The sequence below is a fragment of the Balaenoptera physalus genome (assembly GCF_965194825.1).
Source record: "Balaenoptera physalus genome assembly, chromosome: X".
NCBI classification, from domain to species: domain Eukaryota; kingdom Metazoa; phylum Chordata; class Mammalia; order Artiodactyla; family Balaenopteridae; genus Balaenoptera; species Balaenoptera physalus.
In genome coordinates, this window is record NC_138903.1 from 76851632 (window position 1) to 76878733 (window position 27102).

Here is a 27102-nt window from a genome sequence, read left to right on the forward strand (position 1 = left end):
GACACATTGAGCTATATAGAGTTCTTTCATAAATATAGTATTTTTATTTTTGTGGCATTGCTTATAGCATGTATTAAAACAGTAATAAAATGAAACAAGTATTTCTCCACAAGAGTAAGCCCGCATCTGTCTTGTTCATCACTATTCTTGAGTCAGAAAAACCTAGGTTCCTCCTACACTGTTGGTGGGAATGTAAGTTGGTGCAGCCACTATGAAAACCAGTATGGAGGTTCCTCAAAAAGCTAAAAATAGAGTTTCCATGTGATCCAGCAATCCCACTCCTGGGCATATATAGAGACAAAACTATAATTCAAAAAGATACATGCACCCCTATGTTCATAGCAGCACTATTCACAATAGCCAAGACATGGAAGAGGAATGGATAAAGAAGATATGGTACATATATACAATGGAATATTACTCAGCCATAAAAAGGAGCAAAATAATGACATTTGCAGCAACATGGATGGACCTAGAGATTGTCATATGGAGTGACATAAGTCAGACAGAGAAAGACAAATATGATATTATATCATTTATACATGGAATCTAAAAATATGGTACAAAAGAACTTATTTACAAAACAGAAACAGACTCACAGACTTCGAAAACAAACTTATGATTACCAAAGGGGAAAGGTTGGGGGGGGATAAATTAGGAGGATTGGGATTAACAGATACACATGACTATATGTAAAATAAATAAGCAACAAGGACCTACTGTACAGCACAGGGAACTATATTCAATATCCTGTGATAAACCATAATGGAAAAGAATATTTTAAAAAAGAATGTTTATATATGTATAACTGAATCACTTTGCTGTACAGCAGAAATTAACACAACATTGTAAATCAACTATACTTTAATTAAAAAAAGAAAAACCTGGGTTCAAATAGAGGCTCTTCCATTTAAGAGCTGTGTGAAAATGGATACATTATCAACCTCTGCACCTCGGTTTGTAAAATGGGCATATTATCCACCTCATAGAGATCCTGTGACAATATCGGTAAAACATGGTAACAGGCATACAGCAGTGACCCAATGTTGATTCTGTTGTTCTGTTCTGCTAGATAACTTTTGTACTTTACATCCTGCCTCAAGGTCAATCTAATGTCAACTGAACTATGAGATATTTGTGGCTCAACTTTCAAGATCCCTGCTTCAAACTGAATATGCCAATGCCTGGGGACCAGAGCCCCAGACATTCCCAGTTAGAGAAGCACTGGTAGGGTAGTTATAGTGCTTCCAGAATAGCCTACACTTCATGGGAAATCTGAATGGATTGAACGCCACAGCAGCCTTGGTAAAGAATGGACAGAAAAAATGGGCATAAGGGTGACAGTGGGAGTACAATACACTGCAGATGTAATGCTTTGATGAGGGGGCCAACTGCCTTGGCCATCCATTATTTTCCTTGTACAAAACACTAGATTTTCTGAAGAATTCTTAGTACCTAAACCATTGATAGCATCATATATTCCTGCATATTTGTGATTTATCCCCAATTTTAAGTTAAAAACTGTTCTTATTAACTTTGTCTATCACCAACCAGGTGCTGTATGTGTACCAGAGCACAAAATCTTGCCTGTGTAAGTTCAACTCTCTCCAAATATTCTTGTTTGTACCTATGTATTTCTGTTGTTAATTGTTATTTTTGAAGTTCATTTAAGTTTGACTAATTATATTCTAGGATAGCCTGGCATTGATGAGACATAAGATAAGGGGGTCAAATTGTTGTAACTCTGAACCAACAGTTTAAATAAATGAATATTTTTTATGTTTAAGTAAAAATCTCAGTATGGAAGACCTCACTCTGGAAAATTTTCATGATACAGTTTGAAATTTACCTTAGTACTACCTATGTGAAAATGAAAAAATGTCTAATGTTACCTTCATTTCAATGGTAAGGTTTATATGCTTGAAAAAAGTGTTTTCCATCACTTCAGAAGTAGCCATGTGCATAAGATAATCATAACACAGACAATTCCATTCAAAATGTAACTGGCCCCTGGGCCTCAGAGCCTAGTTATACTTTAAACCCTAACCTTTATACTACATAAACAATTAGTTCTGCTAAATTCCAGGACCCTTAGGCTTCTGCATACTTTCCAAGATCTGTGTTCTGCCTTGCTTAACATGTTGATTCTTTCTTAGATCAGAAAAAGGAAAATGGCAAGTATGTTATTAAAGAATAACCAGACCTTTCCTCCAGCACTTTTCCTCCAGCAGCCTTGTGACTAGGCTACGTTACCAAGATAGCATCAAAAAAGGAGAACAATGGAGCCGGCCAGTCTCCACACAGTAGAAAATGACAAAGACTCCTTCCCCAAACGATTAACTGTTGTTAATGTCCCCCTTTTCTCTTTAAAAACTATCATGATCAAGCAGAATCTTCAGAGTTGGTTCTTGGACATGAGTCTACCTTCTCCCCAGGTTGCTAGCCTCCTGAATAAAGCAGCCTTTCTTTTCCAACCAACGCTTGTCTCTCAAGTATTGGCTTTCAAGTTGCGAGCAGCCAAACCTGAGTTTGGTGATAAAAAAATCATGAATTAAATCATGTTAGTCCTTTGCTTTAAACTTTCCAGTGGTTTCTTATCCCACTTAGAGTAAAAGTCAAAGCCCTTAAAAGGCCTAGAAAGCCCCACAATCTCTCCCACTACCACCTTTACCTCTTTGCTATCATCTCTTAATACACTCCATATACTCCCCCTTGATCCTCTGCTGCAGCTACCAGTGTAAGCCTCCTTGCTATTCTTTGACTAGGTCTGATGGGTTCCTGCCTCAGGGTCATTGCATCTGCTCTTCCCTCTGCTGGAACACTCTTGTCACTGATAACCACATGACTCAGATCTCTTCACCTTCCTCAGATCTAAATCCAATGTCCAGTTCTCAGTGAAAAGCCTTCCCTAGACACTCTATCTATCAATAAAAGACAAACCCTCATATTCACCACCCTTCTTGTCTGCTTTACTTACTCTTCAGGATTTATCACCCACTAACAGCGTATACATTGCTTATCAGTATGTTTACGGTCTGTTTCCCTCCATTAGAAAAGTAAGTTCCAGGAGAGAAAGGATCTTTTTTTTCTGTTTTATCCCTAGCACCTAAAATAAAGAGTGCTTTGGCACAGAGTGGTGGATCACTAAATCTCTTGATTTAATTACTTAAATCAGTAAGTACTGGTTAGTTGCTATGTTGGACACACAGTAGAAACAGAACCAATTATTTGAAAATGATCATTATATGATATTGTAAGGGAAAAAAACTTGCCACCCCAAGTATCTCTTCAGTATACAGATTATTTTCAACTGCAAACATCAAGGCCCAAAAGACTTAGGAAGGAACTCTGACCTTCCCCCTAATTACCTAAAAAAATTAGAGGGCTAGTTCCTGGAATAGAGCTATCACCATAGATATCTACAAGGAATATGGGCTAGGTGTGGTGGGGGGAACAGGACCTAGAGGTCAGAGTCCACTCTGTGTCCCATTGTCTCTGCAGGGCCCAGGAAACATTTATTTACCAAACATTTGCTTTTTCATCTCCATGTGAATTGCCTCCCTCCCCTCTGAAGTCCCAAATCACTACCCACAACATCTTCTTTTGTCTTTAGCTGAAGATGGTATTTAAGGTGAGGGTTTCAGTCATTTTGGTGAGTTAATTAGTTTTCTGGGTCTCTCCCATGTATACATATTCTAAAACCTTGATTGATTTTCTCCTGCTAATCTGTCTCATGTCAAGTTTAATTCTTAGACCAGCCAGAAGAACCTAGAAGGGTAGAGAAAATTTCTTCTTCCCTAATTATATTTTTACATAAATTAAAGCCTCTACTAGACAATCCTGGTTAGTCTACTTCATGTACAACATTTAAAGTAAAAGTGCTTTTCTTCTAACATATCTTAAAATTCAAATAATTTACAAAATCCTACATTGCTTCGCTACTTTCTAAATTACACAGATTATCGAGTTTTAAGTTGTATTCCAGAGCTCTTTTTAAGGCTCTTGTCTAGAACCTTAAGCTCTTGTTATCCCTCATATGAACAGTCTCCTGAAGTTTCCCAGTAACCAGTTTCTCAGTATCTAGTCTAACTATGCAACACACTTCTGTCATCCTCTTACCCAATAAATGCACTCAAGCTGCCCCAGTGATCTTTATCACTAAGCTGTTCAAAACCTTTTAATGATTCTCCACTACCATCATGAGAAAATATAAAGCCCTTAGTATAAATCCCCAAATTTTCCATGGCTTGTTTGGTCCAGCATGCCAGAGATCTTTAGACAACCCATTGGGGATAGGCTGCAAGCTTTCTTGTTATTATTATACCACTTGTGTATTACTGTGTAATTATTATACCACACATGTGGTGTAATTATACTTCATCTGTGAACATGGGGAATTACTAAACTTTCACTAGGTGGGCATGGTACAGCAAGGCTTAAGCATTCCATTCCTATGAGATAATTTATGTAGGTTTTAACAAGTTAATAAATAAGATTATGCTATGTTCCCTTGTTTTATTTCATATTGTTTAATATTATATTATCTTTAAAATTTCTGTTTGTTACTTCATACTACCTCTGGAGAGAATGGAAGTTCCTTTTTGGTGATACAATTAAGAAAAAGAAAACTTTAGATGTGTGAAATAAAATTCATATTTTACAGCAAGACAAGAAAAATTCAGACATAAAAATTCTTTTCTGCCCTTTGGCCTCCTCTCTCCCCTCACTGTGCATTGCGTGTCTGCGTTATGGATCGACCAAACCGTCCCCACCAGCAGGAATTACTGCTCAACCATAAAGAGCAACATTCTCCTAGCATCAACAAGACAACTCCTTAAAGATGACATTCCTTCTTGATCTTGTAAGAGTTCTCATGACCTGCCAGAATGACGCTTAGATCTGGATTATGTAAACTGTCAATAATACATCATTTGATGTACAGCTCTCTGTCTCAAAAAAACTTATATAACTGTGCCTTAATTTCTAACCAGTGGAACAGTTCTCAGAGGTTTCTGAGAGGCCCTTCCTGGGTTATAATCCTCAAATTTGTCTCAAATACAATTTTCCAATTCTTTCTCAGATCGACTGATTAATTTTTTGTTGACAGCTGTATGTTGTTACTGTCAATCATTTTGTTATAAGATTGTTCACCTCAATAAGAGAAGGCTTTGTCCCTTGTGCTTGACTGTGGGCAACCCTCTTATTCGTTATTCCTCCTGAAGGTGGCAGTGTGGTCTTGAATCTCTGCTTAAAACTCTGAAATAGAGTTGTCTCTTGGTATCCACAGGATACTGGTTCCAGGAGCTCCCACAAACGCCCAAATTAGCAGATGCTCCAGTCCCTTTTATAAAAATGGCATACTACAGTGAATACAGTTGGCCCTCCATATCTGTGGGTTTCACATCTGCAGATTCAACCAACTATGGATGGAGATTTCGATCTTGGTTGGCTGAATCCGTGGATGCAAAACCCAAGAATATGGAGGGCCTACAGAGGGACGACTATATATTTATTTTTAGAAATTCATGTGTAAATGGATCTGCACAGTTCAAATCCATGTTGTTCAAGGGTCAACTGAAGTTTGTGATGGTTATTTTTATGTGTTAACTTGGCTAGGCCAGAGTACCCAGATATTTGGTCAAAAACTAGTCTAGATATTGGGGTGAAGATATTTTTTAGATAAAAGTAACATTTAAATCAGCAGACTTTGAATGAAGCAGATTATTCTACATAATGGGAGTGGACCTCATCCAATCAGTTCAAAGTCTTAAGAGAAAAAGACTGAGGCCCCTGAAGAAGCAAGAAATTCTGCCTCCAGACTGCCTTCAACTCTTGCAACATCAGCACTTCCCTGTGTCACCAGCCTGCATGCCTGCCCTGCAAAATTTGGACTTCAGAGCCCCACAATCACACACTAGCCAATTCCTTAAAATAAATCACTCTCACTGTCTAACCAACCACCCTCTCTATACATAGCATTCACATCATATTGGTTCTGTTTCTCTGTAAAACTCTGACTAATATGAAGTTCAACAGTAAGAGAAACTTTACTATTGAAGGGCCAAGAAACCCATTCAGGTAATATCTGTTCATTTCTTCATCTTGCCTTTGGTAGAAAGTAGAGAGAATCTACTGAAAAAATTTTCTGACTAATATCTGCCTTGGTTGTGAACATTTCACCCACTGACTCCTGAAGGAGAGGAGTCCCCTAATTTTGTCCTAAAATTTAGAATAAAAAGTTAATATTTTAATAAATGTTTATTGAATCAAAAATATCAACTTGCTGACAATTTTGAAAAAATATCTGAGAAACTTGCAATTCATAGTAATATGAATATAAAAATCTTAAGTGAAGATTTCATGTCATATGAGGATATTAATTTTAATAACCCTTGCTTTGTCAAATTGCCTTTGGGGAAAAAAGAGAGCTGCAGTACCACCTGTAAAGTAACGAAGTTGTGCCACCATTCGTCTCCATTTAGCCTTAAGAAACTTGACAATACCTCAGTATTCTCACTCATTCTAATAACTTCCTTACCACAGGCACAAAGAGGATAAAAGACTGCCTCTAAAAGTTAGAGGAGAACCAGGAAATTGTATTTCTGGCTTCCAGCCCAGCAGACCTGACTACTTCTCCAGAACAATCTTATCTAATTCAGTGGTGCTCATTCACATTCTGAACTTGAAAGAATCTTTATATCCCTAAAAAAAAAAAAAAAGCTACATTAAATTATATAACTTTAGCTTAAATTGTGAACTAAAAATGTATAAATGTATTTTAACGATTAGTCTTTTCTAATTAAAACTATTAACTAGTCCTTCTCAGTATAAAGATTTGAGAGCTTGTTATTCAATTATTTTCCTCATTTTGGAACTTATCACACATAAGGCCTGGAACTTCATTAATTTCAATCCTTTTATAGAAATTTGTTTGCAACATATAAAAATTGATAGCCACAGCACAGAGCAGTCCAGAAGAAAATTATAAAAAACAAAACAAAACAAAACAAAAATCCAAAGAGGTTTCTCCTCATTAGGCCACGATATTACAAAAATGCATAGGTAAAAAACCCGATACCTTTTCCAAATTTGTTTTTAAGGAACCTATTTAGAGGAGAGGAGGAGGGACCAACCCAAATGTATATAAATCTCAACCATTATAAAAACAATTTTATTAATCTGAAACTATTGTCTTGTACTTTTGACTTTAAAGGTTCACTGCCATTTTCCAATAAGAATGGCCTGAAAACATTCCATCTTTCTAAGCCATGATGAATGAACATCGATTAAAAGCAGCTCAAAGAAGAAAAGCCGCTAATGTATTTTATACAGTCACTGATCAGTTACTGACATGTAATATTTCATTTTATTTAGGACATTAAGAGATGTTGTGTACCTAAAAATAACAGCTTTCCTGATAGTACATCTATCATTACATGCATCATAAAAGCAAGAACATAAATTAGTTTCTGCCTGTTAAAGTCTAATTATTTGTAAAATCATTACTTGGCACTTTAACAAATTGACACAATGAAGTTAATGATCCTTAACATATTAAAATCTGCAGTGTGTTTTTGCTAACCACATTCCTAAACCTTAGTCAAAGTTTAGTGTTGTGGGTGACATTATATGGAGCATACTAGCTTAAATTTCTCTGCTAAGTGATAGTAGTGCCACTACTATTATTCATGAATGTGTTTCTACAACTCTTAATGAAAATTGAAACAATACCATTAGGTCACAGTTCATTTTTCATTACACTGCTAAACCTTATTGATAATATAGCTACATGGATAATCACAGTATAAACAACTATAAACAAGGGTATTACCTTGGCATAGAAAATGACCAAGAATGAGAGCTTACTGTGAAATATTATAAAGTAGATTTTTTTAAACTTTAAGTTCATTTTGAGACAATATTAATTTTAAGAAGACAATAGAGCTAAATCTAATATTAAAATATACAAAGTACCCATACATATTTAGCTTAAATACAGAAGGTATAGCATCTTGCCACAAGTATTCAATGTGTTTGGAAGTTTGAAAAACTCAAAGTTCAGCAGCTGTACAATTGATGAGAAAACATCTGATCTTAACAAATGTCCTAGAATTGAAGTGTGAATAATCTGCTCAACCATATATAATAGATATATTTGAAAACAGTTTCAAAGTTTTAGACAGTGCCAAGTACATTAGTAGTTGTTAATGAACTCTAGATTATCTTAGAACCTTAGATTTCTTTCAGTATCTGTGGTACTATCTTTTCAAGTCCCACAGAGGTTTAAATCTATTTGAAATGTATAGTGATAGGTCATATAAAGAGAAAAGAAAAACCTTTTCCCTATTATAGGAAGGCATTGTGGGGTAGAAACAAAATATGAATGCCAGACTGGGTTCAAAGCCTAGTTTCAACACTTACTAGCTGCACAATCTGGTCAAGTTACTTAACATTCCTGTACTCAGTTTCTCTATGTATAAAATGGCAATGAAAATATCAACTTCATAAGGTTATTGTGTAGACGAAAAGAATTAATAAACTCAAGTCACTCAATGTTTGTTTTAGTTTACTGCTCTGACCTACAGATAATCTGCAAAAACTCTTTTACATGAACCTTTTAGAATATGACAAAACACAGAAAGAGCTATATAGTGAGACAAAAATCTCTACTTTGTCACATGGAGGTTATATTCAGAAGCAACCAGAAGAAAACATAATTCCTTTTTAGAGTTTGGGGAATTACTAGGGAATTAGGGAGTTATTGCTAATTTCCTAAACTTGGGTCCAAGGTCCGTTCACCTTTGACACAAATGGTATGGGGATTCCCCAAACAGGATGGTCAGTGAGTAGTTTGGAGAATTCACCTCAATTCTCCTTAGAGCCCCCTAATTCTCTCTTACTAATTTTTATATGTGAAAAAGTAATAGTACATCAGCAAATTTCCATCAGTCAATTCAAGAGAGACCAATAATAAGGTGTTCTTTCACTTTGCTTTAAACATTATATTTTCCTACTGATATTTCAATTCTTGAAGATTTTATTAGCCCTGAAGATCTTCCTACCTCAGACATGCAAGAAAACCTAAGGTTTAAGCGGCTGGCATTTATTTTAAAATAAAATTTTAATACCAAAGATAAGCAGTAACATGCCTAAAGAAATGTGATGCTATCACAGGAAATAGTGAACTCTGAATTTTCTTCAATTACAGTTAAACACACAGATTTTAAAATATTTTTTAAAAACCTTTAAACCCAAGCTGTTAGAGCAGTGAGTCCACATTGAGAATTTTAACATCGCCCCTCCCTTCCCGACACGCCCCCAAAAGCCTTAAAGAGAAAACACAAACACACAGTGTCTCTCTCTCACACACACACACACACACACACACACACACACACATATGCGCGAAGGGGGGGAGGGGGAGGAGGGGAGGAGCAGAGGGGAGGAGAGAAGCGGAGAAGGCAAGGGAGAAGTTAGGGATAAGAAAAAGTAAAGGAAGCCAGGAAAAAAAAAACAGGACCATTGAAGCCCCTACTTTTCCCTGCCTGGAGACTTACTTTCTTGCCTCCAAGCAGCCCGCAGAGCAGTCAGGGCTGCTGCCCTGGGCGCCTAAGTGGCGAAGCCAAGTAACTTCTAGTTTTGGTGACCTCCCCTCCGTGAGTGGCGCCTACTCACATGACGTCAAACAAGCACAAGTTGCATCACAATCGGACACTCAGGGTATTTAGAGGTGTTGCTCGTGGCTCGCCAGAATCCCACAGTTCAGTTTCAGCTGGCCGCGCGCTGGCGGCCCTCTGGCTGCAGTCCCTCTGCGACAGCGGCAGCGGCCCAGCAGAGCACTCATGACCTATTTTTTTTTTATAAATTTATTTATTTTATTTGTTTATGTTCTATTTTTGGCTGCATTTGGTCTTCGTTGCTGCACGCGGGCTATCTCTAGTTGTGGCGAGCAGGGGCTACTCTGTTGCGGTGCGCAGGCTTCTCATTGCAGTGGCTTCTCTTGTTGCGGAGCATGGGCTCTAGGCACGCGGGCTTCAGTAGTTGTGACACCCGGGCTCAGTAGTTGTGGCTCGCAGGCTCTAGAGTGCAGGCTCTGTAGTTGTGGTGCACGGGGTTAGTTGCTCTGGGGCATGTGGGCTCTTCCCGGACCAGGTTTGGAACCCGTATCCCCTGCATTGGCAGGCGGATTCTTAACCATTGCACCACCAGGGAAGCCCCTGACCTCTTTTGATTGAATGTTTCCCACTGAGAGAGGCCGAGTCCTAGCGCCTAGCTGAGATCTCACTCAAGATCTAACTTAAGATGAGTGCTTTGGTTCCACACTTTGAAACGTCCTCACTGTACCTTGGAGACCTGCATCCCGAAGTGAACGAGGCAATGATGTATGAGAAATTCAGCACCGCCGGGCCGATCCTGTCCCTTAGGGCCTGCCGTGACCTGGTTACTCGCCGCTTCCTGGGCTAGGCGCATGTGAACTTCTTGCTGCGGACTGATACCGAGTGGACTCTGGACACTATGAACTTTGGTATTATCAATGGCAAGCCGCTGCGTATTACGTGGTCCCAGCATGACCCATCACTTTGTAAGAGTGGAGTGGGCAATATATTCATCAAAAATCTTGCCAAGTCTATTGATGACAAGTCCCTTTATGATACATTTTCCGTCTTTGGAAACATTATTTTTTGTAAAGTAGTAACCGATGAAAATGGATCAAGGGGTTTTGGATTTGTGCATTTTGAGAAGTCAGAAGCCGCTAGAAGAGCCATTGCAAAAATGAATAGGATTCTGCTGAAAGGTAGCCGAGTTTTTGCTGGGCAGTTTAAACCTCGCAAAGAAAGGGAAGCAGAACTCAGAGCTCAAGCAAACATATTTACCAATGTCTACATTAAGAATTTTGGAGATGCTATAGATGATGAATGTCTTAAAGAGGTTTTAGGTGAGTTTGGTTCTGTATTAAGTGTGAGAGTTATGACTGATGAAAATGGAAAATCCAAAAGCTTTGGATTTGTGAGTTTTGAGAATTTTGAAAAAGCCCAGAAAACCATTGAAGGAATGAATGGAAAAGTCCTTAATGGAAATCAAGTTTATGTTGGTAGAGCACAGAACAAAGCTGAGAGACAGTCTGAATTAAAACACAAATTTGAGCAAATAAAACAGGGTAAACTCACCAGGTGCAAGGGTGCTAATATTTATGTGAAAAATCTTGAAGATGATATTGATAATAAATGACTGAGAAGAGAATTCTCCCTCTTTGGCACAATCACTAGTACCAGGGTCATGATGGAGGCAGGCTGCAGCAAAGGCTTTGGCTTTGTTAGCAATACATCTCCTGAGGAAGCTAATAAAGCCGTCATGGCAATGAATGGAAAAATTGTGATCACCAAACCACTGTATGTGGCTGGCACAAAGCAAGGAGGAGCACCAGGCTCTCCTCACCAAGAACTATATGGAGAGAGTGGTGGCTCTGAAAGATGGAGGTTATTCTATACTCAACACTCCCAAGGCAGCAGCAACATCATCATGTAACTGTGTGCCTGCTCTTCCTCAGCTTCAATGTGGAAGTGCACATCTTTGTAAGACTGTGCTCAGGGCCAAACATCATCCATCCAGAGTATATTGGATATTCTATCCACTCAGCAGCAGCAGCACCTAAGATATCATTCAGCACCTCCAGACCACTGCAAGTGCAGGGAGCCAAGTCAGCCTGTCAGATCACCAACAGAACAACCCAGACCATGGCTGTTCACCCTCAAACTTCTGCCTCGGGACCACGTACAAATCGGAGATTCAAAAAAGTTTCAGGTGTTGCAGGTGTTTGCAGTCCTCTAAAATTTAAAGTAGGAAGGCCAGCATCCATCCAAAAGCCTGTCCCTGTTTGTATACAAGGCCATGATATGTTGAATGTGTCTATATTGGCATCAGCTAGTACTCAGAAGATGATCTTGGCTGAAAAGCTAGTTCCTCTGGTTCAGTCCATTCACCCAACTCTGGAGAAATCTCTGGAATACTTTTGGAGATGGATAATGCTGAAATTCTTTATATGCTCAAATATCCTGAGTTTCTACATGCCAAAATTGATGAACTCATCTTTACTCTGCAATCCAACCAAGCTCAAGATACTGTCCTGAGAGCCACTAACAGCACTCCCAGTATTTGACTTGTGTAAGATGAAATTCCTGCTTGCAGAAAGTTCCAAACAATGAAAAACATAAACATTGGAGAAAATGAGAGTAAAAAAGGTCTAAAAGAAAAATAAATTTATACTTTACCAAGCAAATTATTGGTATTTTATTATTTACCATTTTAAATACAGAATATAAGAACAGGAAAATAGAAAAAGAAAAGAAAAAGAGACAGAAAAAGAATTAAAACAGTATTTTCAAAGGATGTAGTAAGAGTAAGGCAAAATTACACAGAAAATAATTTGTCAGTTTTTACTTTAATATTTTTTCTTCACTGTAAACAGTACAAATGACACCAGTGTGTTACATTTCAGAATTTTGGTGCCTGGATTTTACTCATCAATTGCTCATTAATTTCAGAAGGAAATGTAACTTGGATTTTAAAATTCTTATTTAGTAAAAAATGAACAGAAGATAAAAATATGAAAGATCCCAATAGCTACAAATACCAGATTATTTCATGAATAGCTTCACAAATACTAAAGTATAAAATGGAAAATACCAAAGGGAAATACAAAAAATCTATTTTGCATTGACCTAAAATGAGGCAGATTTTTTAGGAAAGGAGTTGGAGAGAAAGGGAATAAGAATAGAGACTTAAATGTTTACATAACATTTACATCATATGTAAATGTTTTTAAAAAGAGCAAAATCTCCCTTTTTACTGTTACTGTCTTATACTAAATCCATGCTGTTGACCAAAGACAAGAAAAGTAGATCAGAAAAAAATAATTCCATCTGTAAAGGTTAATTCTTTTTTCCTTTTAAAGTGTTAAATACATCATTTTTGCTGATGAAGAACAGTTTCAGATTTCATATTAGCAACTTGTAAAAATTGCTGTTCAGTATAAAAGATAGTTTTACACTTTTCATAAGGAAGTTGTTTACCTAAAAAGATTTTTAAAGAAATGAGATATTTGATAACTCAGATTTATCATCTAATGAAACAAGGCTAATGAATGGCACTCAACAAGTGGTACTCTTAACAAATTATTTTAAAACTAAGGAAGTTGTGCTTTGAACTATATTTCCTTGGTATGTCGCATTCAAAAATCTCTATTACTAGGATTTCACACATGGTAGCAAACAATACAGCTTAGACAGGAAGAATTGACAGGTAAACTTATCTAAATGGTAGGAAGGAAATGTTTACCTCACAAATGAAGGAGAAAATAGTAAATACAATTTTAAAAATATATAGTTTCATGTTTTAAGCTTGGATTATTCCAGTGTCTCAACTGTTCTCTGGGTATGTGTATAGAATTCATATTTCTTAATAGGGTATTTTGTCAAACTTCTTCAGTAGTTAATAGGGCTGCTCCTTCAGGAATAGCTCCAGCATAAAACCCATCCCAAGCAGTGACAAGTCTATCTGGATTGATTCCAAGTCTTTTAGTTTGTTCGAGTAGATCTCTCTAGCACCTGGTAAGAATGGGTGTTTTACAGAGGAGTGTGTTTACCCCCAAACACAGATTGGGTGAGATGACAACCTGCCCAACTGGCTGGAAAAAAAAAATATATATATATATATAGGCATTGGACCCACAAATAAAATATGAATCACTCTGGGGGTGGGGTGAAAAACTCATAGGTTTTTGTTGTTGCTTGCCAGAGTGAAGCTAGTATTGGGACTGACTCAACGATATCCACTCCTTTCAGCTGGGTCAGTAACCTGGCAGATATCATTGCAGCAGTTTAGGCCCATGGATTGAAGATTTTTTTAATGTTTTCTTTCAAGAAAAACATGTTTTCCCTCTTCAAGGGTATACTGGGAAGAATGTGCTAACTTCAGAGATTTACTGGAGACTCAGTTTGGATGGGACCCTGTGTCAAATGGCAGTGGTAACGACAGAAAGACTTTCTTGGGTAGGGAACTGGTATTTGTAAAGGAGCGATGGAGCTGATGAGAAAAAGTAAGCAGGAGCAACAATCATAGGTGATATTAGCTTCATAAGCATGCCAGCCAAAAAAAAGCCAAAGATTTTGAAGCTGAGGAATGGAGAAAGGAGAAGGGGCAGGACATAGCAGATATACAGTAAGAATAGGAAGCATTTCTATGATCAGCACTTGGAGATAATTTTAGAGATGTACAAATTCAACGTTAGGATGAAAAGGGAAATACTAAATTTGAGTCAAGTTTTTGTTCCATTATTTTGTGCAGAAGCTGCTCACTATCTGATGTCATTTGCTTCTTCCAATTTTTATGGAATATCTGTCCCCTTTGTGCTATCATGTGCTTCAGAAACGTTTTGAGAACCCTCAGTTTAGGGACTCTGGTTAAAGTAAAAGTTGAGTTAATCGGAGGTGTATGTCTCTTCAGCTGGGATACAAAGAACAAAAGGTCTAGTTTTTTGTAGCTTGTCTGCCCTGTTAGTGATAAGCAGGACCTGGTCGAGGTGCTTCCAGTGGGACCCCAGGGCAGCTTTTTGGTGACATTTATTCCAGTAAACTAAGTCTCCTGGTTTTAAGTCCAGAAGGTGGCTTCTTTAGAAAGGCGGCTTGACCCTGTTGATAAGTCTGAGTATATTGCACTAGTCCTTTACATTATTGGGCCACATTTGCTTGCAAGAAAATGGAGTTTAAAATTGGGGTGTAGTGCCCAATCTCCCTGGTCTGCCTGTGACAAATTCATAAGGTCAGAATCTGTGTTTGTCGTTAGGGTCTATGGGAGTAGATTAGGCCAAGGTAATTTTATGTCTTCAGAGACTTTAGCAAGTTTTAATTTCAAAGTATCATTAGCTCTTTCAATTTTTCCTGAGGATTAAAGATGGTAAGGAGAGCCAACACTTTTCAAAATTCCTTAATTATAGTCACAGTAAAATGAGTAGCTCTTCACTGGAAAATTAAGTAAGGATTCCATAAATGGGAAAAACAAAATCTAATCAGTTTTAGCCACAATAACAACAGTTTCCTTTCAGCAAGTTTGGAAAGCCTTTTACCATCTAGAAAAGAGGCAGACAATAATAAGTACATTTCCAAGTTTTGTGATGTTAGGGTGTTATTTAAAGTCCATCTGAACATGTGCAAAAGCTCCCTTGTGGTTCCTACCTATGTACCACTTTTACCATTTTTTCCAGAGTTACAAGTTTGGTAGGTGTGACATACACTGGAGGCCTTTCTCCACTATTTAATTTTCCCCATTAATGTTGTTTCAGAATAGTTTTAAAGTTTTCTTTATGGTGAGGGGTCATTGTGTGCACATTTTCACCAAGCTCCATTTCAGAGGGTTTGGAGAGGCCAAGTGGTCATTTGCTATCTCTATAACCAACGAATTGGAGGGCACACCCAGATTTCTCCAAACATCTTTTTTCAGAATCTGATACTTGTGATTTCAGTTTGCTCAAAACTTCATAAAATGACCTGGATTAACCAAATCATCTTTAATTTGTAGACATAGTTGAACTTGGGTAAGAGTAACTTGGTTAACATACTGGTCAGCTGAAACATTTCCTTTTCCTTTATGGATTTGTTCTCTAGTATGAGCTTCAACATTAGGTACAGTCAGTATTTTAGGGAGAAGCAAGGCACTATTAAAACTCAAATTTGCTCACTGTACTTTATGAGAACACCAGCAGCAGTTAAGAAATCATGTTACTTCCATAACATCGTGAAACACACCAAAAGCACATGTGCTGTCTATATATGTTAGCCCTTTGATCCTTTGCTGGCTGACAGGCTCTATCTAGTCAAGCTAGTTCAGCTAGTTGTGCTGATTTGACTTCAGGAAAGGAATTAGATTCAATAAACTCTTGGAAAGTGGTAAAAGCATATCCAGCTTGAAAATAGTCTAGTTCACTCTTAAGATGTGACCCATTTACAAAGAATTCTAAGTTTGGGTCTTATAGAAGAGATCAGAGTAAGTCAGGGAATGTTCTTGGGTTAATGTTAAAAAATTCGCTCCTCTGGAAGAGAGAATAAGGTAGGTAGGCAGCTGGATTAAGGTTGTGACAACTACGGATGTTTTACAGTTCACCTTTGCCTCTTGCTCTTCTCTTTCATTAAATGATACCAGATGTAAAAACACACCACACAGGAGCCACTGACTGCAAGTAATTCAAAGTTTTATTCCTCTTTCAGGAATTTTCAAAGTAAGGGAAGTCTCAGGGTGAGAGGGCCAATCAATGAGAGAGTCCACTGGAAAGAGGGCCCTCTGATGTCTAGAAAAGGAAAGAGGGAATGAGCCTTGTCCTAAGGGCATTTATAGGACTGACATCCATGGGTGGGATTTTGTTGAATAATATTAGGGGTTGAATAACTTCAGGTCACCCACCCCCTGCAGGGAGTGAGGAATCAAAGGGATAGTCCTCCTAATGTTTCAGGTTTTAGGGTACCCAAGGGAATATAAGGAGAGGCAGTGTGGGGTCTATATTGACTCATTAAAGTTCTGTGTTTATTTTTCCCACATCTGCAGATGAGGTAGCCCAGAGGAAATTTGGTATTAAGAAAAGTAAATCAGAAAATTTAGGTAATTCTAAGGTGGAAGACACAAGAGTCTAGAGTAGTCAAGTGGAGCCATGTAATATGGTATATTTGACTATCAGCATCTGGGACATCAAGAAAAAGTCCTTTGGATGTGCACCTAATAGTAGCTCCCAATTAAGTGAAAATATCCATCCTATTAAATTAGTGAAGGTGAGAAGACTGAGGACAAAGGCTCATTGAGAAGTTAAGATTCTCAGGGAGATAGGCAAAGAGGATTTGCCTTTTTATTGCTCTGAGGAGGGTGGTGGGAAATTAGGAAAGATTATTGGTAGACAGTGTGACTCCAATGTCTACTAATAACAAGATTGGATGGCTATTTACTAATGTAGTTATTTCCCCTTGTTGATCCAAAGACAATTGGGTCACTGGAAGAGGCCTTCCTCAGAGAGGAGTTGTTTTGTTTCTGATTGAGCAGCCTATTGTGTGGCTTGTTTCCTGGCTGAAGAAAGACAATTGTGGACCCAGTAGCCTTTTTCTTTGCAATATCTTCAAGAATCCTTGCTTACCTGTATTGTGTCTATCAAGCTGTTTTAAATTGCAGTGCCATAGTTTTGTGGTATGTGTTTTTCTTTTTTATTATGCTATCCTCAAAATGCCAGGCTGTATGGTCTGCCAGACTACACTATGTTTTAGAACGGCATTTGTTTTGGTAAAGATTGCCTATGGTAGTGTTAATGTGAATGCCAAACGCAAGTTCATGTGCCCGACGCACAGTGAGGCCAAACAAACTGAAACGTTGGAGTTTGGAGTAGAGAAAGGTTTATTGCAGGGCCATACAAGGAGAAAGGATGGCTCTTGTCCCACTAAACCCCGAACTCTCCAAAGGCTTTCAGCAAAGCATTTTTAAAGGCCAGGTGAGGGAGGGGGGTCACAGGGTATGTGATAAGCTTGTGCACAGTTCTCTGATTGGTTGATGTTGAGGTAGCAGTGTGGTTAACATTATCAATCCTTTGACGCCAGAAGGTCTGGAGACTGCATGCTCATGATCATGAAGTAGTTAATTTCTTGCATTTGGTGGTGGTTTTTAGCATCTGAAAAACTCAGTAAATATACATGAGATACTATTATCTGGGTACTTCAAAGAGGAGCTAGCAGAGGATATGCGGAGGAGTCTGTCCCTGGAAGGCCCCATAGGGTTCTGCTTGGTTACAAGTATTTCCTAAAAGTGGCTTCTAGTCGATGTCTAAAGTTAAGAAACAGATTAAGCTGTCAACAAGGTTGGATTATTCTACAGTAAATCTTAGGGGGAATCTTTTAGGAATTGCCTTTAAAAGACTTTCTCCTACCCCCAATTCTTTCACATATTTGGAGGGGAGGCAGTGAAGGTCCTACTCTAAAGGTGAAAAAAGCTGGGAAAGAAAAGGAAGAGGAGAAAAAGTCAGAATGGAAGCTAGGGAACAAAATAGGAGGAGGCCAGAAGGCAGTGGCGCTATAAGGGGCAGAAACAGAATTAGGAGCAGGTCTTTGGGGAGGGAGAAGGCTGAAGTTGTTTTAAGAGAGGCCTCAATAGATTGGAACCTCTTGAATTGTTTCTTTGCTAAGCTTCTTTGTACTAGTTAAAGAAAACTGCTCATTGTAAGTTAGCTATCTTATTTACTTTTTTGTTTTAAGGCACCTTGAAAGGGGCCACTAAGTTCAAGATTGTCTTCCCTGAAGTCACACTACTATCTGTAAAAGGTTACAGATAGAAGGGAAAAAGGCTTTTTCCTCCCTTAGGACAATCATCTAATTCTCCACTTGGCCAGATATCCCAAAAAGATAAAAGGAAAACAGAGGCAGTGACTTCAGTCAAGAAAATAGGTTAACCCTTTCAAAGATTCAAAACAGCAAACTTTGTGTTGCTGGAAAAACTGGAGCACAAGAGAAGCAGCACCACTCAACCCAGCTGTGACCCCAGAGAAGGGAAGAAGCCTGAGTTCTTTGGTGCACTCTGTCCTACTGTGAAATCTCAGCAGGAGGGGTTCATCCAGACCGGATCTGTGTCACAGAACGAAATCATCAAGGAAAAAAGAAATAGTGAAACTGGCCCGAATAGAAGTTAAAGACTTTATTCAGCTGATGCACGTCAGAAAGCACCTTAGACCTGGTGACTATCTGAGGCAGAATTGGAGTTATCATGGGGTGAGGAGAAGAGAGAAGTATGTGACTGTTGATGGAAATAATCAATAAACAATCTATAATAGGAATAGAAAAGAGTTTTCTTCTAGCCAAACTTAGGACTATAGCCTAAGAGACATAGATTCAAGAAGCACGTGAATCGTGTTCCATAAGACATGTACAAGGAGTGAATCACTGAAATTCTCCTAGGGGTATGTCTACCACAGTGACCATATTCCTGCCAAAGATTTTAGATTTCTTTATCTGTAACTGCTGCAAAACTTGCAGTTGGAATGGTTGGAGATGCAGCCTACTAGGTATTATTGGTGCAACCTCATTTTTGCAGCTGTCAGAACAGTCCTTTCAAGAGCTATATTTATTACCCTTTCAGGCTGTCTGTTAGCTGTCTAATGCTAGGTATAGTTCAGAAGAAGGTGAGATAGAAAGTAGAAAGAAAGGAAGAAAGAAAGAAAGAAAGAAAGAAAGAAAGAAAGAAAGAAAGAAAGAAAGAAAGAAAGAAAGAAAGAAAGAAAGAAGGAAAGAAAGAAAGAAGGAAAGAAAGAAAGAAAGAAAAAGAAAGAAAGAAAGGAAGAAAGAAAAAGAAAGAGGGAAGAAAAAGGAGGGGAAAGAAGAGAAGAGAGAAAAAACCAAGAAGGCAAAAGGTAGAAGCAAGGAAAAGTGAGGCCTTTTAAAATTCTTTTGCAGTATGTTTCAAGAAAATGTTAAATTTTCTTTCTTTCCTTTAATAACAGATTTAAGGTGCCTATTCAAGCTAAAGGTATTGCAATTTTTGGCATGCCCAATATAATACCAGGCGTATGTTAGATGCTCAGTAGTTAACTTGAATACATAGGGCAAATTTCAATTTCATCCATTATGAATTGTTCCTGATACTAAAGCAAGCCAAATAAATTAGGTTTTAGCAAACATTTCTCTTACTCGAGACTATATTTCATTCCAAAATTAACTTAAAGGGTGGACATGTTAATGACTGAATTAGGACAACTGTAAATCAATAGCAAAGACTCAAGAATTAATTATGCCACTGAAAATTAGATTTTCCTATTCATATAAAGTCCTGGATACTTTCTAAATAGTGTGTATTCATACTTTAAGTTGTATATAGTCTCACTGCACAACAAGCATGGGAAAAGGTTACTGTCAACATCATAATAACTTCTGGTGCTCTACTATGCTTCCAATTTTAAGAAGTTCTAATAGACTATGCCAGCATTTTCTATTACTTTAATATCTTTTAAAATACCTCTATGTTTTCAAAATAAGGAAGGGGGTACATGCTTTAACTTTGGAAATATTCCTAACAGGATTTCTGACATGCTAGCAACAGATATTGTAATTATTTCGGTAAGAGTTAAAACAGAGTTTATAAATGCTAAAATAAAATGAGAAGAAATTGATTTCTTTTGAAAAATAGCACTGCTAACTAAATGAAACGCACATTATAATATTGGTCTTCAAATTGTACTCATAACAATAAAATAAATGATACTTTTTTTTTTAAATGATACTTTTAAAAAGACAAAGACGTGGTGAATGAATAGGGCTTGCATTCAACAAATTAGAATGAATTTTCAGACATTGCTATCATATAGAAGTAAACAAAGTCTTCACATTGGATGAAATGACCTTTGTAGTAATGTTATCTTTTCTTTATATAATTTGTAATTTTTCTGTCTTCCTCTATAAAAATTGTTGTGTGAGCAATATCCTGTGCTGTAGAACTGCATTAAAATATGAACTATCCCACTGAATACTGAAAAAATACATTTTGTTATTCTTATACATGAACATATAGCTATTCATAAATATCTAGATGGTCATGTATACCTGTAAAACAAAAGGATAGTACACAGTTTTTCACTTATCATCTGTTTAGCATTTTGTAGAGTTATCCTATAATTGAAATATATGATGAAGTATCACCATTATTTTACATATTAGTCTATGTCTATATATGCAGAATTTGTTGATTGAATGAGGAGGAAAAAACCCATTTAAGTTCTTTGGGAAATCACTACCCCCTGTTATCTCTTCTCCAACTAGGGTTGCTTCAAATCAATTAGTCACCTAACAAGTACTTGATGAGTACCTACCCCAGCTGATTCATGTTTTTCTTAAACCTATTATGAAATAAGATATCAGGATTCTCTCTTGTTTATCAATCTGATTCTTTGGTGATGCTACCATGTTGTTGATTTTCTTTAGTGTTTTGGCTATGTAAGATCACTTTAAGGTAATACAGTGTCTTCTTTACTCTGGTACAAGAAAGTCACTCCCTGCTTTTGTGCTGCTCCAGAAATCTTGCTTCATTTGATTCCTTCTCCTGTTCCTCAGCAACTGTATCAGTTTTATAGACACATTCTTCCTCTGAACATCTCTTATATGATGGGTACTACAGACTGAAAAAATAATGCACTACCTAAAAGTTGAGAATTCTGTTTTATTCAGCAGCCTTATTGAGGACTATAGCCTGGGATGGAGGCCTCTGAGGGACTGTTCCAAAGAAGTAAGGGAGGAGCCAGGAGATATATATATATATATAAGTTTTTGCTGAAAAAAAAGCATGTGTTGGAACATCAAAAGATTACTGCTAATCACAAAACACAAACATTTCAAGTTGATAATTTTAGTGATTTTCTATGTATGGGAAGATGCAAGAGTCTGGGCTGATTGAAATCATTTCTTTGTTAATGCATCTTAACTATCTAGGGCCAGTATCTTGTTTTTCCTCCATCCTGAATTTCCCTCAGTGTATGACATCTGGGGCAACTGCAGTAGTTGATGGCATTATGGCCACAACTTCCTTTGTTTACTGAAATGGCAGGTGACATTCTTTGTCCACAGTGCCTCCTATTGGTCACAACCAACGTTTGGAAGGCATTTTGTGACCAATTTTGTCCACAGTGCTAGGAAGGCTCATTCTTAGATCAGGCAAGAATTCTGTTTATAGGCCACTCAATGTGCTATTTTTTGGATTAAGCCCAGTTGATAATCTAAAACTCTCTAGATCACCTGTTTTACTAGTCTATTATGAACTAGGAAATATTTTCCCTTGTTGCTTCTTCCTGTATCTACAGTTGCACTATTACAATTATTCTATGTAGATATATATGATCAATTGCTTTAAGATGTTTAGCCATCATTAATTTTATCAGAGGCCTGGTTACGCATTAGGGAATGCAAGAGACAACAATCTTAAAAAATAGACAGGGTTATAGGTAATACAGCTGTAACATTAATAAAGTCACAGTACAGCAGAGAGATGCACAAGGCATAAATAATGTGAAAACAACAAGATAGAACAAATTAAAACAATGATTAGTAGAGCTAGTTGTAATCTGGTTGCAATAAGACATCAAGTCCACAGGGGAGCCAACTGGAGAAGTCAAATTCTGGAGCAATCAGGTAGAGAGAACAAGATAAATATTTCATCTTCATTTACAAAGGCATGCTTTATCAACTTGTTGTAGGTCATAGTTAGTGTAGGAGGAAAGGTTTTCTGGAAAACAAAGAGTAAAAGCCAGTATATTTCAGAAAAAAGTCATAAAATTATAAATCATATTTATTACTTCATTTGGTCCCATGTAATTAACTCCTGCTGATCAGGATGAAGTCATAAGGCTTTACATTAGAGTTTTGTAATTTCTTACCCAGTTCTGTGGTATGATCTAAAAGTCATCAGGAACTTACATTGGTCAAAGTTCTCTTCTTGAATATCTTCATTTTATAAAAGCTTCAGAATAAAACGACTGTCTGTAAGTGACAAAAACTTAAAACGGGATGGTTAAAGATCTGATTACAATGCAATTGATAAGAAAGTTGATTATTTCTTTGACATAAAATATTTTATAGCTAGAATTAACATTATATGAGGACATACCAGGTTTTTAGGAATTCCGTATAAATTTTGGAATATCTATATTAATGATATTTCCCCATACAATATAACTGAAGAAAGTTTTATCAAGACTTATTTGACAATGTTTCCCATGTGATTTAACATACCAAACAAACCTAATTAGTTTACGATCTCCCTTTGGGACATTTCCTGGGCCTGTTGAAGCATCCCAAAGTTAGTTGGAGGTCAAAAGAATCTTAATTAGAATTTGATATTGGGGAAATTTGTCCAAAAATATTAAAAGTTTTAAAACACCTGGTCAAATAGGATCAGAGGTCACTGTGAACTAACACTTATTCATTCAACCAAAGTGACAATAAAATAGTTTTAAGGCAAATTCAGATCATTTAGAAAACAAAGAAACTCACAATCTGTTATCAAATGTAGCTCAACACTGCAAGAAAACTTTGTTCTCTTGACAGAAGGAACTAAACTCCAGTCCTGCATCAGCCCACCCTCAGTAACAAAATTCATTTACCTAATTAAATTCAATCCAATCCCAGCTTGATCTTGTACAAAACTCTTGTCTCAGGGCTCCCTGTTTAAATTCTTCCACAACCTTTTATATCTATATTAGTTAATCTCTTATTTTTCTTTTCCATTTAGAAATAACCAGCTTTAGGACAAAGAAAAATCATTTTATTTCCCCTTAACATAATGCATTTCCATTCCCTGTACCTTCTTTTGTTGAAAACACACATCCTACTTTCCTTGCATATGGAAATGTTTTCCTTATTATCCCAGTAGCTTTAATTACATATTACAATTTTAACCCTTAAAAACCTTAATCTCTAGCAAAAACCGACAAGCAAGTAATTGTGAACTGTTTGCCATATTAGCATTTCCTGCCTGGAAAATTTAGGAATATTCCATAACGTCTAGAAATATACATCTTCTCATAGCATAATTACTTTCCTCAGTATGGTACAAGACATGTGTCTAGTACACCCAGTATCTTTAGTTTTCTTCTTGTAAGAAGACAAAAATAGGTAAACTTACACCCGTTTAGCAGTCAATGTTCCAGTATTTTATCTTATTTGAGATGATCTGGATATTCAATGAATTCCATAATTTAACTTAGAAAACTCTAAATTTTTACCAGACAGCCTGGAGAACTTCTTTTAGATAGACATATGCAGAACATAATTATTCCTAAAGAGTTCACCTGAAAACTTTTATCTCATTTACCTTTGTTTTTTAACTTATGAAAATATCATCATGACAAGTTAATTTTTTTTTCCTTGCTGGCAAACTCTGCAACAGAAAGATTTAATATAAGCTTACTGACCTTCAGTAAACCTAGGTGCAATAAAAGTAAGACATGTCTGTATTGATTAAACCAAGAAGCTTAAGCTAGCTTTAATACCAGATATTAATTTAATACTGAATATTCCTAGACCATGTGAACCTGAAATTCATTCTGGGAAGTTTCCTTTATATTTAGAAATATTTAACTTGTAATTGCTTACTTTTAAGTCAATTACATAGAGCTCTTTCATGAATTTAATTTTGATAATATTATCCAGAGGTAGAGATATCATATGTATAATGTATGCACAGACATATAAACAGACAAAACTAGAGATCTCAGGGCTTCACTTTAAAAACTTAGTTATGAATCACATATTGCAATATAAACTTACTAGTTTATGAATAAGAGTTGGAATAAGTTAAATTTGTTTGCTCAGATGACAAAGGCTTTATTTTTTGTGGGAAAGATTTTTAAGATTTTAATTTGTCCTCATTAAATCCTTAAAGAAGCTGTGAATTAGATTTTGGGTGAGGGAACATTTCCAGTGGTCTGTGTTTAAAAAGGCCCTTTTTTTCCTAGTTTTTCCCTTTGATTTCAGGTACTACCAGATTGACCTAAGTTAGGCTCAGTCTGAGGTAACTGTGAGTTGTATTTACATTTCTGATTTGTAGAGATACGCAAGACAGAGACACTTGCTTTTAATTCCTCAAAGAACAGGTCTGCTGCCTAAATGATTTTCAAAGATTGATTTGCCCAACTATATATTTTTTTAAATTTGCTTTCTTATATCAATGAGAATATTTCCAACTCAACTCAAAATCAAGAGTTCTGTGTTCTAGAACTTTAGGGCTCAATTTATCATACCATCAAAAATTTGCACAAGGTATTCAACAAAGGCCCTGTGTGTGAGTGCACAAATTAAACCCAGAGCAAGAGACAAAAAACAAAACAAACAAACAAAAAAACCTCTGTTATTGTTTTATTATTCCCTCAATATTAGCTCCCAGTTTTATTTTATATTGTGTGGGCTCAGGAAACCCTGTTGGTTTCCTTTAGTATGTTAAATTAATATCAATATTTCCTGAAGGGCAGATTTTTATGCCCTGTCTTATAATACCAAGCAGGGGAAGCATTCTCTAGTGAGACATAATGTCTATCCCACAATATAATCAGGCAAAAGAGATGTAACCATCTTATCTAAAGCCCATTTAAATATACCAATCTTTATAAAATTTTATCTCAATTCTATCAACTTTTATACCATTAACTAGTTTCCATTAGCACCCCATCAACAAGCCTTTTTCTTACAAGGAGTCCTAGAAGCTTTCCTTTCTTTTTATCTCCTGACAGTCTATTTTATCTACTTGTGTAAAAAGGCTCTGGGATCCCCAAGTGAGAGGTTGAGCCAAGAGACACAGGACCTTTAGTCAATCTTTTAATTTGATTAATTGGCCTAACTGTTGCCCCAAGCAATGTTTGGTCATCTATCTCAGTGTAATTTTCTTCTAGCTTTTTAAATATATATATATAACTTTGGAGCCCTTTAATGTTGGAAACCAATAAGGGGGTCCCTTTGGCCCAGTCAGCCTTATGTAGTGTTGTATCAAAACCTTTGTTTTAATCCCATTAACGTCCATTTTATTTATCCCATTCCTTAAAAACCATCTAAATATTTTTGTCCTTTTAGGATGAGTCCCTTTAAATTTTTCACCTTTGTTGGGAAGAAGTCTCTAGACTTTACTTTCAGTTCTTTTTTCCTTATTTTCCTGTTAATCAACCTAATTAACATTAATTATCCTAACGTTTTCGTTAGCATTTGTAAGATCCATTGAGGGGAAGCAGAGACTACAAATGAGGTTCCCACACTGCTTTTTTTTTTTTTTTTTTTAGTTAGTCACATTTTAATCACTTAGATATTGAGATCGGCATTGTCATAGATGCTGTCGGTGCTCTGTCCACTTTTCTTGTTAGCATGTACCTCTTCATGCTAAAGGACACTTAGTGCAAAAACCTGTGAGTTTTTGAGGGATTTTTTCTAGCCAAGGAGCATGCTCAGCCAAGACATAGGGGAAGGCTGGAGAATTAATGCCCCTGGAAGCAGCCCCAATAAGTGATGCTGGGTAGGTGAGGGGTTGGTGGATAAATAACTAGGTTCCTAACACCTCTTGGTTGAGATAATTTTGAGACTTTTTCCACATTGTCTCCCAGAGTTCCCCAGTGGGATCAGCTCAAGTTGCCCAAAGTGGCTTAATAACTCACCTTTTACTAGCTACCTTCTTGTCTTTTCTTACTTCAATTCCTTAACAGTGTTCCTTAGGATCATCCCCCAAATAAAATACTTGGACTTAAATTTATGTCTCCAGATGTGCTCCCAAACCAAAATAACCATTTTGTGTGCATAACAAGGCAATGAAGAGAAGCTTCATCTCATGAAATTGTCATTTTCCCCCCCATTTTTTGTGATGTTCGACCCATTCTTCCTTTTATACTATCTATTTCAACTCCAGAATTTTCAGTTGGTTCTTTTGTAGTTTCCATCTCTTTGTTTATGATTGATTTTTTTCATGCATCGTTTTCCTGATTTCATTTAGTGGTTTGTTTGTGTTCTATAACATTGAACTTAAGACACCAATTTTGAATTCTTCGTCAGGTAATTCATAGACATCTATTTTTTTAGGGTCAATTTCTGGAGATTTATTTTTGTTCCTTTGATTGGGCCATGTTTCCCTGTTTCTTTGTATGTGTTGTAATTTTTTTCCTCTGAGAGTGGGATATTTGAAAAAATAGCCACCTCTTCCAGTCTTTATGGAACAGTTTTGTACAAGGGAAGACCTTCACCAGTCAGACAGGCCAGAGATTCTGGGGACCTCTCAAACATTTCCTGGGAACCCATCTTCTGTGGGCTTATGCAGAGAATTTCCCAATCAGAGAGATTTGTTGGCTTACTTTTTAGGAGCTTGTAATCTCTTGCTCTTTCTGTCTGTTTGTGGTACTGCAGGTTCTTTGGTGCTGCAACAAGTCCCAGAGTTCTCTTTTGTTCTCCATGACCCCTAGGCATTCAAAATATCAGGAAGACAGAAGCCAGTCCCTTGGGCAGCCCCTGAGAAGCCAGAACGTTGTATGCACATTCCAAGCTTCTCTTTCCCTCCCAAGGGAGAAGCCACAAGTTT

The 27102-nt window shown here is 36.9% G+C and overlaps 1 protein-coding gene and 1 long non-coding RNA gene across 2 annotated transcripts in view; both read left to right on the forward strand.

Moving 5' to 3' along the window:
- LOC309653125 overlaps positions 1-27102 on the forward strand; it is a 701885-nt gene that overhangs the window by 453192 nt on the left and 221591 nt on the right. The window lies entirely within an intron of this gene.
- Positions 7089-11653, forward strand: PABPC5 (poly(A) binding protein cytoplasmic 5; the record flags this gene model as incomplete). The annotated part of the gene is given in 4 exon segments (XM_082446752.1): positions 7089-10461; positions 10465-11226; positions 11230-11396; positions 11398-11653. Coding segments are annotated over 4 exon segments (1344 nt in total). The 5' UTR covers positions 7089-10302.